General features: G+C 41.4%; 1 protein-coding gene across 2 annotated transcripts in view; it reads right to left on the bottom strand.

Annotated features, from left to right (window-relative positions):
• The window catches only part of PC (pyruvate carboxylase), a 537,865-nt gene that overhangs the window by 87,210 nt on the left and 437,614 nt on the right, over window positions 1-13,041 (bottom strand). For both annotated transcript variants that reach the window (XM_056527381.1, XM_056527380.1), the window contains exon 10: window positions 12,400-12,582. In XM_056527381.1, the coding sequence (XP_056383356.1) occupies window positions 12,400-12,582 (183 nt within the window). The remainder of the gene's footprint in view (window positions 1-12,399; window positions 12,583-13,041) is intronic.

Here is a 13,041-nt window from a genome sequence, read left to right as displayed (position 1 = left end):
TATTAACTCAAGCACCCTGTTGAAATATTCTGTTTTCCCTCCGTGAATGTAATGCACAATGTGTGCCCCATGACTAATGACAGCACCAAAACCAAGACACAGACTGATGCCGTGCCAATATGAGTGATGTCTGTCTACACGACTGAGAGAAAACAAAGGATTCACCTTGAAAGTGAGACAACACCAGAAACTAATAGAAGCTTTACGGTTACTTTACAGGTTCCAGAATAGAAGGCGGCTCACAATATAATTATAGCGCTATATCTCACTGCTGGCTACTGGAGCTGCTTATATTGGAGGTGCTTGGGTGATGGATGAGCAATAATGGCCTTTCTGGGCATGGAAAAGAAAATTAGGAGGGCTCAGTAAAGATGGCGCTATCCGAGCGTGTCGGGCGCAGGGTACAACTTAAGATGAAACCATGATCATCGCTAAGACAAGTAGAAAGATAGATGGTGAAAATCAATAGTATTCAGTCTGATCTCTGAAGCAGTAGAGCAAAAAGCGAACAGAAGAGGGATTAGGAGGAAATAAGGAAGAGAACAGAAAAACCCTTTTGGGGAGAAGAGATAAAGAAGAGGGGATAGCACCTACTAAGCAAGGAAGTGATTACTCAGAATATAAGAGTAATAAACTATGCATGCATTGTGGGCAAAGGGAGAACCAAGTAAGAAACAATAAACCATTGTACAAAGTTACCACAAAGTAGGCAGCAGCCTTATTACAGCAGAAAGTATGGGTGAGCGATCCGGCATCTCATCAGTCTGCTCTTATACACTTTAAATAATGCAGCGGGAGGTGGAGAGAGGGCATCATTATGGAACCTGGATGTTGCATGGGGTGCTGACTCGCAGACTAGAAACGCAATTAATTATTTAGATCTCCGAGCAGAAGTGCAATTATTTCTGAATTAATAATTACCCTGCAAGAATCATCTGTGTGAGCAGCGAAAGGATGCGCGGTACAAGCGCTCTACATGCTTCCAGAACACAAGCTAACATTTCGTACATTGTAAGAATAATTACAATGGAAGAATACAGGATTTCAATACTATGCACTCGAGTGTGATAAAAAAATAAAATAAAATAAACTAAGACTCACGCCACAAATTTTCTAAACAAATAGAACTGTTGATTCGTCTGTCATTAAAGGGAACCTGTCAGGAGATGTTACCATATAGAACACATGGCAAAACGTTATGTATGGTAAAATCTTCCCACCATCTCTGGGGAATATTTCTGCCTGCAGGGATGGTGAGGATATGAAGTTATTAAGTGTTCTCCATCGGCACCGCAAGTAGTCCCCTTGGCAGGGAGCTAAACTCACCTAGTCCTATTGACACCAGCTGTAATAATGTCCCCTCAGCGTGATTGACAGCCCAGGCACAGCTCTCGGACATTGCTTTGCTCTGTCTGCTTAGGAAGGAGAGTGGCGACGAGGGCTGTCAATCACACTAAGGGAGTGTCATTAAAACCAGAGAAGACGGGACTAGGTAAGTATAGTTCTTACACAATTCTTATAGACTACTTACAGGGCCGGTAGTGGACACTTTCTAACTTTATGTCCCAACCATCCCTACAAGCAGGAACATCCCCCGGGGAATGTGAGGAAGAAGATTATGGTAAAATCTCATGGTAAATTCTGGGGAAGATTTATTACTGCAAATGCACCAGAATTTTGGCACAATGGGAACCAAAATACTGGCTCATATTCAATTAGACTGCGTAGTAAATCTGGATCAATGATCAAGCTACTGAGCCGTTTCTCTATTCTATTATTTTTCTTCTTAAATAGGGTGTGTCCTAGCATGCACTCACATTGTCAGCACTCAATAGACCCTGCAATAGTGATAACTCCCCTGGGGTGTGGAATTTATATTGCCCAAAATCGGGACACAAAGTTCTAAGTTCTAGGCAGGTGAATTTTTCTCATATTTAGCCCTTTGTTGGGCAAGCAGAGCAGAACTGGCTGCATTATGCAAGTAGTCACAAGAGGCTAAGCATCTGTTCTTCTGTGCTCTGGCACATCAGTGACGTCATTGTGCACCGGAGAGCAGCAGAGGAGGAAGACAAGAGGCCACACTGGACTGCACGGGAGCCGGCAGGGGAAGATAACTACAGAGGGCGACTAACTGCAGTGGGCCAATATATATAGACAGAGAGAGAGAGAGACAGAGACAGAGACAGAGAGAGAGAGAGAGAGAGATACAGAGCTACTATCAGGACCAGTAAATGATTATGAGAGACAAGTACATTGGGCTCCCATTTTAGTAGTTATTTTTTCCACACAACTGCACACAGTTTGCACATTATTCATACATTATCAGATGAAATCAAAGAGGAACAAGCCAAGTGTAGAGGTGTTTTTGAACATTGCTATTTTATGAGGAATATAAGCATTCCCAGTTGCAAGAAAAATTATTTAGCTATTATATTAGGTGATGTTTGCAAAATTGACAAATTCACTAAACAAAAACAATGTAAATAGATCAACCAATATAACAAGTGGTTTCTCCAACGTCAACAGAAAATGCTGCTTTCAATGACCTCTAAAGTATCAAAATCATTCAACCCCCTGAATATAAGCACGGGTGTTGGGTATAAATTGATTCATTAGTTGTGAAAAAAAAAAAAAACAATTCAAATACTTGGGCTGACTGTGACATGAAGTTAAGGGAAGAGATAGGAAAGGCAAGAAAGTACCAAGAGATATTGTTGGAAGTATATTACCGGCTGGAAGCTATTACCGGCTGCCATGAGTTTCCTAAGAAGAAAAGGGGCCAACTACAAAAGACTTGGTGGTAGAAGACACTAAGGTGTCCCTTTGCAAGGCAAATACTTAACGCTGAAGGTCTTCATGCCAAAACTCCAAGATGTACACCCCTACTGACCCACAAGCACAAGTTGGTTCCAATATGCAAAATGACATTTTGAAACTTTTCATGTCTAACAAAAGTTGATGCCCATGTATCACATTTGCAGCAGGTCATAACTGCAAAAGTGGCTCTTCTAAGTACTATGGATACTTGTCAGTTTAGGTGGCCCTTGTACTAAATTTTTGGAAACTACGTGTTAAATAGTTTGTTCTGTTGGGCGATTGACATTGTTCTTGTTTGATTGGTTTTGCCAAGAGATGATGGTTTGTACATTCTGTAAATAAACCAAATTTGTAATACGGGGTCCAATAGTTAAAATTACAACTTGTACAGCAGATATGTCAGGATAAGTGACAGGTCCTCTCAAAAATCTGACACCGTTTGCTAAACAACTTTTCTCCTAAAACCTATAAGAACCACCCAAATATTTGAATGTTACAACAATGCTGCAAGCACACTGGGCGAGTCATTTTTAGTTCGTTTCGGACGACTTAAAAGGCAGTCGCTTACATGGGTCCCTGCTTGTCTCACACTACAGGGTACTTAGAATTGGCCTTTGTCTGCAAGGATCTGAATGTTTTGATCACAGGAAGCCCAGCATGATCATTACTTCTCTTGGAGGGAGGGTTTTTCTATCCTTTTAGCAATGTTATTGTTGCACAGCACTGTAATTTTGTCTAGCACATGCAATCAATATAATTCAGAGAATAACAATATTCTTATTGTTTCTAGCAAAGAAATTGAGGCTGGGTTCACATGTAACATTTTAAGCGTAAACAAGCAGTGGAACTGAGAACTAGAATGAAAAAAGGTGCACTTTTTTGTGTTTCAGTCCCACTCCTGGTTTTGGCTAAAAATACTAATCAAAATACTAAGTGTGAATACAGCCTAAGTGTATGGTCACACAGAGCGCATCAACAGCGTATTTCACGCTGCGGATGCGCTGACGGCAGTGACAAGAGCAAGCTCTCTGCTGTGGCTGGGTAACACTATATGGCCACTAGGGAAATCTGCCTCTACGAGCTGACACACAGAGCTACAAAGCCACAGCAGGGGGCTCACACCTGTCATCATTTCTTAAATCAGACAGTGGAACTAAACTTTAACATAAAATGTGTGGGCAGATAATAACCATTCGGCCCAGCTAATCTGCCCAATATTCTGAATACTATGAATATTCTACAGCCCCATCGTTTATGAACGATAGCCTTATGCCTATCCCATACATGCTTAAACTTCCTTATCACTTCTTGTGGTAGTTTTTCTGCTTTTAAATCTCATCTCCTCCTTTACAGTGTTGTCTCCCTTTATGTATATAAAAGTTTCATATCATACCCCTTCTGTCTCTTCTTCCTTCCAATCTATACATGTTAAAGGGGTACTCCGGCACTAAGACATCTTTTCCCCTATCCAAAGGATAGGGGATAAGATGCCTGATCCCGGGGTCCCGCCACTGGGGACCCCCGCGATCAGGCATCTTATCTCCTATGCTTCGGATAGGGGATAAGATGTCTTAGTGCCAGAGTACCCCTTTAAGGTCTTTTAACCTTTCCTAGTAAATTTTATCCTGCAATTCATGTACTAGTTAGTAGCTCTTCTCTGAACTCTTTCCAATGTATCTATATCCTTCTGGAGATACGGTATCCAGTTCTGTACACAATACAGTACTTTAATTGAGGTCTCACCAGTGCTCTGTACAGTGGCATGAGCACTTCCCTCTCTACTGCTAATAACTCTCCTTTTACACCCATGAGCACTTCCCTCTACTGCTAATACCTCTCCCTATACACCCAAGAGCACTTCCCTCTCTACTGCTAATACCTCTCCCTATACACCCAAGCATTCTGCTAGCATTTCCTGCAGCTCTATCATATTGTATGCCTACCTTAAACTCCTTAATAACGCAGGACATATATCTACGTCCTGCGCCGGCTCCCGCAATATTACAAGTTGGTCCCGGTGGCCATCAACAGCCAGGACCCGCGGTGATACCCGGTATTAACCCTTCAGACGCAGCGATCAAAGTTGATCACCACGTCTGAAGTGAAACCTTCCCGGTGATCTGAAGTGAAATCTTGGCATCCCGATCAGCTTGCAGGACGCCAGTAGGATCCATACCTGCCTCCTCACTGTCTCATCGCTGAATGACTGCTCCGTGCCTGAGATCCAGGCAGGAGCAGTCGAGCGGCGACAACACTGATCTATGCAATGCTATTGCATGGCAGTGATCAGTGTAGGGAATCAGTGTGTGCAATGTGGGCTATAATATTGCTAAAGGAGGGCTATAACATTGCAAAAAAAATTTTTTATAAAGTGTTAAAAAATGTGATTTAATCCCTTCACTAAAAAAAGTCTGAATCACCCCCTGTTCCCATGAAAAAAAAAAAATACTTTGTAAATAAAAATAAATATAAACGTAAATGTCCAAACTATAAAAATATATCATTAATTGAACCGCACGGTAAATGGCGTACACGTAAAAAAATTCCAATGTGCAAAATAGAGTATTTTTTATCACTTTTTATACCATAAAAAAAATGAATAAAAAGCGATCAAAAAGTCTGATCAAAACAATAATGATACCGATAAAAACTTCAGATCACAGCACGAAAATGGGCCCTCATACATCACCATATGCAGAAAAATAAAATAAATTATAGGGGTCAGAAGAGACATTTTTAAACGTAGTAATTTTCGTGCATGTAGTTATGATTTTTTCCAGAAGACAAAATCAAACCTATATAAGTAGGTATCATTTTAATAGTATGGACCTACAGAGTAAAGAGAATGTGTCATTTTTTTTCCGAAAAATGCACTGTGAAGAAATGGAACCCCCCAAAAGTTACAAAATGCCTTTTTTTTTTTTCAATTTTGTTGCACAATGTTTTTTTGTTTTTTTTTTGTTCACCGTAGATTTTTGGGTAAAATGACTTATGTCATTACAAAGGAGAATTGGTGGCGCAAAAAACAAGCCATCATATGGATTTTTAGGTAGAAAATTTAAAGGGTTATGATTTTTAAGAGGTAAGGAGGAAAAGACGAAAATGCAAAAACTGAAAAACGTTGAGTCCCTAAGGGGTTAAAGTGGTACTCAGCCCCTATACATCTTATCACTTATCCAAAGGATAAGTGATAAGGTGTCTTATCGCGGTGGGTTCGGCCATCGCACCCCCTTCCATAGACATGAATTGAGGGGGTGTGGCGTGACATGACAAATACAGAAACCCCAAGATTCCATGTTGAGAACGCCGCAATGCCGACTTGGAGATCGCGGGGGGTCCCAGCAGCTGGACACCCCGCAATCAGACATCTTATACTTTTGGACAGGGGATAAGATGCATAGGAGCGGAGTACCTCTTTAAGTCTCCTGAAATAATGACCCCTAAATCCCTTTCCTCAAATACTGAGATTAGAACTATATCACATATTCTATATTCTGCCCTTGTGTTTTTATGCACCCCAGATGCATTATCTTGCCCTTATCCACATTGATTGTCAGTTTTTAGAATATGGAATAGATAGTACTGAATAACTAGTTAGAATAAGAGACATCCAGTGTTGGTTTTTAATTCCCTGCCCACTATGGGGGGGGGGGGGGTATAATTTAGTAATTATGTTTTGTTGTATAATTTAAATGAATTTGCATTATTTTTATTGCTGTTAACATATATATATATATATATACATAACATATATATATATATATATATATATATATATATATATATAAAGTCTGACCCTCTGAGTTCTGACCATTTTTCTAGTTTATCCAAAACCAGTTGGGTGTATCCCTCCAAGAACATCAATCCTGTTTGTGGCATCAGCAAAAAGACCAATACCTTACTATCCAGACCTTCTGCAATATCACTAGTAAAGATATTAAACAAAACGTGTTCCAGTACAGATCCCTGAGGTTCCCGTTGGTAAGACCTTGTTCCGAATATACTTCATGTGAACATACTTAATATACTCAATATGTGAGTCAGTGTCAAAGGCCTTACTAAAATCTAGATAAGCGATGTCTACTGCACCTCTGCCATCTATTATTTTGTCACCCAGTCAAAGAATCTATAGAATTAGTTTGACATGATCCCCCTTGTGATTTATAGACACAACATCACATTCGCCTTGTTAACAAATTCCCCTTAGGGGGAGGGGGGCAGATTGAATCCAATAATGGGCAATGAGCTTATGAGCTAGTTACAGAAATCCACCCGACCCAATTTTCCCATCCTCATCCAAAGGTAGATCATCAACTGTAAGTATTTGTGTAAATGACTCCCGATCATGGTGTTCTGCCCTATTAGTATGGCTTTATGTGTCTGTGGTGGTATGTGAAGTGGATGCAACCATTATTGTAGCAGTGGTATGGTAAAAAAATGTGAAAAGATTTTACAAGGTGTAAAGATTCAGATTTGGACTCTATGCATATGTTTGACATCTGATTGAGGTGATAAATGAAACAGCTTTATAAAATCAATGTTGTGTAAAATGTTTGTTAGGCTATAAACACTCCACGTCTTACACTAATGTCACATGTATTCATTTGGAGTGTTCTCCAAGTACACCACATTTGAAAAGCTTTTAGTTTTTTCACATTTTGTTATGTTGCAGTCTTGTTAAAAACTAAAATTTCACATGAACAAAAGTATTTAGACCCTTGGAGTTATGACACTTGAAATTTAGCTCCACTTCCACTTCTCCTGAACATTTAAGAGGTTTCTTCACCTTGAGTCCATCTGTGATAGATTTAGTTAATTGGACATTATTTGGAAAGACACAGTCCTGTCTGTAATGTCTCACTGCTGATGAAATCAGAGGCGGCTCTAACATTAGGCGGGTTAGGCGGCCACCTAAGGCTTCGTGGCTGCCTACCTGGCCCCACCTAAAAAAGTAAAATGAGTGGCAACTGCCTCTCATTGTTATCACTTATTTTTGTACAAGAGCAGGGAACAAGATTCCCCACTCCTGTACTTATACTACAGCTCCGCAGCTCTTACTGTGTCATTGCGCTCAGCTTGTATAAGAAGTCCTGTGCTGTTCTGTGCCCGGGAGAAGGAGAAAAGGATGGGCAGCACCTCCAAAGCTGCAACAGAAAGTGGACCACGAGTATCTGACTGCAGGTGGGGAGACAGCACAGCCAGGGGGAGAGTGGCAAGAAGCAAGAGACAGCAGGCATATTAAAGGGAGCAAGGACAGAAGAAGAGCAGTCAGATTAATGGGGATTTGAGGCTTTAAAGGGTACTTTTCAAAAAAACTTTTGATATATTATAGATTAATGTATGCAGAATAACTTTCCAATAGCATGTTATTAAAAAATCTGCTTCTTTCTATTTAATTTTCCACTTTGAAAAAGTGACCACTAGGGGTCTCCCTACCAGCCCCTTTTTATAGATTTCAGACTCATGCTGGAATCCTAAATCTCAGACTGCAGCCGGGACACAGACAAGCGCAACATTGCTCCCTGGCAGCGAGCAGTGGTGAGTTTGTGTGTGTTCCGGATACAGTCTGAGATTTAGGACTCCAGCATGAGTCTGAAATCTATAAAAAAGGACTGGTAGGGAGACCCCTAGTGGTCACTTTTTCAAAGTGGAAAATTAAATAGAAAGAAGCATATTTTTTAATAGCACGCTATTGGAAAGTTATTCTACATACATTAATCTATAATATATCAAAAGTTTTTTTTGATGAAAGGTACCCTTTAAAAGGGAGGCAAGAGGAGAGGATGGCTTCATAAGAGGGTACATGATGGTATTTAAGGGGGTACAGGAGGAGAAGAGGGCTTTATGTAAGGGGTAGCAGAGGAGAAAATGTGTCTATAAAAAGGAGAGAGGAGGTGTCTACAAGGGGGGACTGAAGGCGAGGAGGGATTTTATATGGGCGGGGCATATATAAGGGGGAGACTGGATAGTCTATGTGAGGGCACAGAGAGGGCACCCATTAAAGGAGGATAAAAAGGAGAGGTCCATAATGAGGGAAAATATAAGGAGTCTCTGGGAGGTAGGTGATTAGGTATTTATAGGGCTCAAAGGTACGAAGCAGCAGGAGAGGGAAGGGCAGCAGTGCCTTCTGCACCTCACAGCACCTTGCAGGTCGGACACATAGTGGTGAGTACCACTGTTACACTTCCTGGCACTAGGCTGACATCTCAGTTGCCTGTTGTCGGTTTAGGACATTTATGTACATTTTAAAGATTCTGAGATCTTGTATTTTGCATAATTGTATGTAAAGGCACAAATGTTCATTAGGAAGCATTTCCATTAGGTGCAAAAAAGAGGTTAAAAATAATACAGAACTGTAAATCTGGAGCAGCTGTCGTGACTAACTCTGTGACTTGGCACTGTTATCTGTATCTAGAACGACCGGATCAATCTCAGAAATGTGGAGAAAGTATTCATTGATGGCACAACACTTTGCCATGCCGTGGGTGATGCCAACCCACACTATGCCATGATATCTACTAGTCAGTGAGGGCCTCATGTTTGAGTTTGGCCTAAGGCCTCTGGATGAAACCAAGACTGAAGTGTTTTTAAGTAGCTCGGGCAGGGAGGTAGGTCAGAGTTAAGGGAAAGCCAAATTAATGAGAGTACAGGGATATCCATTATTTTCTTTTATAAATCATTTTTTTTTTTTTTTTTTTACTAAACAAAGGAGTAAACATACATCACAATAGTAAAATAGAGGCCTGTGCGCAGATAGGCAAAGAAAGCAAAGTACAGGGATATTCTTAATAAAAACCTTATCCAGAGTGCTCTGTGGTTTAGAATGGGCCAAAGATTCATCTTCTTAAAGGGGTTATCCTGGAAAAAAAATAAAAATTATTTATCAACTGGCTCCAGAAAGTTAAACAGATTTGTAAATTACTTCAATTAAAAAATCTTAATCCTTTCAGTACTTATGAGCTTCTGAAGTTAAGGTTGTAGAGAGGCAGAAAGTGCTCTCTGATGACACGTGTCTCAGGAACCGCCCAGTTTAGAAGAGGTTTGCTTTGGGGATTTGCGTCTAAACTGGGTGGTTCCAGAGACGTGTCATCAGAGAGCACTTAGACAGAAAAGAACAACCTTAACTTCAGAAGCTCATAAGTACTGAAAGGATTAAGATTTTTTAATAGATGTAATTTACAAATCTGTTTAACTTTCTGGAGCCAGTTGATAAATAAAAAAAAGTTTTTTCCTGGATAACCCCTTTAAGGGTCCGTGCACACTATGGAATTTCCGGAGCAAGAAATGCCAATGGAGAGTCCCAACGCTATCAATGGGATTCAGCTGCACAGTGCACACCACAGAATTTCTGCTGCTGAAATTCACCCGTTGAAAAAATGAACAAGTTCATTCTTTTGGTGGAATACAGAGCGGAATTCATTGTTGGCTATGGCAATATCTACATGGTCCTAGCGTTTATCCGGGCGGAGATTCCGTAGAGTGCATAGACCTAACAAGACAATGACCCTGAACACAGCCTAGACTACACCGAAGTGGTGTAGGGACAACTCTATGAATATCTCTGAGCGGCCCAGCCAGAGCCCCGACGGTCCCCATCGAGCCTGACAGAGAAGAATAGAAGAAAATCCCCACATCAGGTGTACAAACCTTATGTCATTATACCCAAGAAGACTGGAAGCTGTAATCCTTGAAAGGAGCTTCAACTAAGTACTGAGTAAAGGGTCTGAATACTTATGTCACTGCAAGATTTCTGTTTTTCCTTTTCAACAAATTAGCAAAGATTTCTAACTTTCTGTTTTTACATACTGCACTTCTCTATATAGGAAAAAAAAGTATGCAGGTGTTTTGGAGAACATACTTCTGACCTCTGTCAGGACAATGGTTAACCCTAAGACTATATCCCTGGTACATATAGAGCCATGAGGGAGATGGGTACTATGTAAGTCTAAAGCTAAGAAAGTAATGGCTTATAAATGGATGACTAATGGGCCACCCTTTATTATGGAATGAAGAAGAACCGTAAATACTCGAGTATAAGCCGACTCTAATATAAGCCGAGGCCCCTAATTTCACCCCAAAAACCCAGGAAAAGTTATTGACTCGACTATAAGCCTAGGGTGGGAAATGCATCATCCCCCCATGTAATCATCCAGACCCCAGTCATCATCACCCTGTCATCATCCAGACCCCCGTCAACATCACCCTGTCATCATCACCCTGTCATCATCACCCCCCTCATCACCACCCTGTCATCATCATCATCATCCCCCCACTTCACCGCCTGTCAATCCCTTCAATCAGTGGTCTTCAACCTGCGGACCTCCAGATGTTGCAAAGCTACAACTCCCAGCATGCACGGACAGCCATCGGCTGTCCGGGCATGCTGGGAGTTGTAGTTTTGCAACATCTGGAGGTCCGCAGGTTGAAGACCACTGCGGCCTTCGTCATCATCCAGACCACCCCTTTAGTTTTCTATTCACCTCCCCTCGGTGGGAAGGAAGGGTGAGCTGGTCCGGGCCATCTATGGTGAAGGGACCGTCCGGTGGGGAGGGATAGTCGTTCCGGGCTGTCCATCTTCACCAGGAGGCTCTCTTCTCCGCTCCGGGCCCGGACCAGTGATGTTGCCTTGACGACGACGTACAGGGACGTTCATGCGCAGGGACGTCCCTGTGCTTTGTCGTCAAGGCAACGTCACTAGTCCGGGGCCGGGCCTGGAGCAGAGAAGAAGGCCTCCCGGTGAAGATGGACAGCCCCGAACGACTAACCCTCCCCACCGGACGGTCCCTGCAGCATAGATGGCCCGGACCAGCTCACCCTTCCTTCCCACCAAGGGGAGGTGAGTAGAAAACTAAAGGGGGGATCTGGATGATGATGACGAAGGCCCGGCAGTGGTCTTCAACCTGCGGACCTCCAGATTCAAAACTACAACTCCCAGCATGCACGGACAGCCGATGGAAAAATCATGCTGAAAAACTCGGCTTATACTAGAGTATATACGGTAATAAAGTGGTAAACTATGAAAAAAATTATTTATAATCAGAGAAATGTATCATTTATAGAATATTTAGTGGGCAATTTATGAGATATATATATATATATATATATGGTATTTATTTTTTTCTTTTAATGAATAGGGATAAAAGGGGTAGGGGTGAAGAGTGGAAACAGAAAAGAGGAAAAATAGCTCTGTAGCATAAAAGTTGCCATAGAGCCATGATCATTTCTCAGAATAAATTCTATAGATAGCACTGTCCTATTTCTAATGCAGTATACACATTGTTACTTTCAAGCAGTATTCTGTGACGCCGCTGTGCTGCTAGCTCTGCTGTAAAGCACTCTTGTAAAAACGACCTTTCAGCGTAAATGTGCCTGTGTATAAAAAACCCTCCATGATTCCTAAATGATTTTTGATCCGTCTCCTTTCTTAAAATACCCAGCTATCACCTTTCTCCATTTTAATATAACAGCTTTCCTACAGCAGGCTGTCCCTCGGGATTCAGTACTACTTAGTGGTCTTGTCAACACTGCACAAGGAGAGAGAAAATACAATGATATTGGATCTGGGTGCTAGGTCAGTCCTACCTTCACGCCACGGATTCGGAATTCTGCCAGCGCTCTGCTCATTTTGGTAGCTGCCACTTGATGATCTTTCCCGTGTGCAATGACCTTGACTAGAAGGGAGTCATAGTGTGGGGATATCACCGCTCCTTGGAAGGCTGATGCACTGTCCAATCGGATACCCATACCCTCGCCGCTCCGAAACACCTGCAACGGGAAGAATAAAAAATCAGTGAGTAAAATAATCTGCGATTGCCCCGTGAGACTGCATCTAGGTAAATAGGTAAGAAGAAATATTTTACCACTCCATCCCATGCATTTAAAGGGGTATTCCGGGAAAAAAAAGTTTTTCTTATATATATCAACTGGCATCAGAAAGTTAAACAGATTTGTAAATTACTTCTATTAAAAAATCTTAATCCTTTCAGTACTTCTGAACTTCTAAAGTTACGGTTGTTCTTTTCTGTCTAAGTGCTCTCTGATGACACGTGTCTCGGGAACCACCCAGTTTAAAAGCAAATCCCCATCGCAAACCTCTTCTAAACTGGGCGGTTCCCGGGACACGTGTCATCAGAGAGCACTTAGACAGAAAAGAACAACCATAACTTCAGAAGCTCATAAGTAGTGAAAGGATTAAAAAAAATTTAATAGAAGTAATTTACAAAT

Source organism: Hyla sarda, chromosome 6 (genome assembly GCF_029499605.1).
Source record: "Hyla sarda isolate aHylSar1 chromosome 6, aHylSar1.hap1, whole genome shotgun sequence".
NCBI classification, from domain to species: domain Eukaryota; kingdom Metazoa; phylum Chordata; class Amphibia; order Anura; family Hylidae; genus Hyla; species Hyla sarda.
Note: the sequence above shows the minus strand (reverse complement) of the source record. Positions and strands in the feature narration are given on the sequence as shown.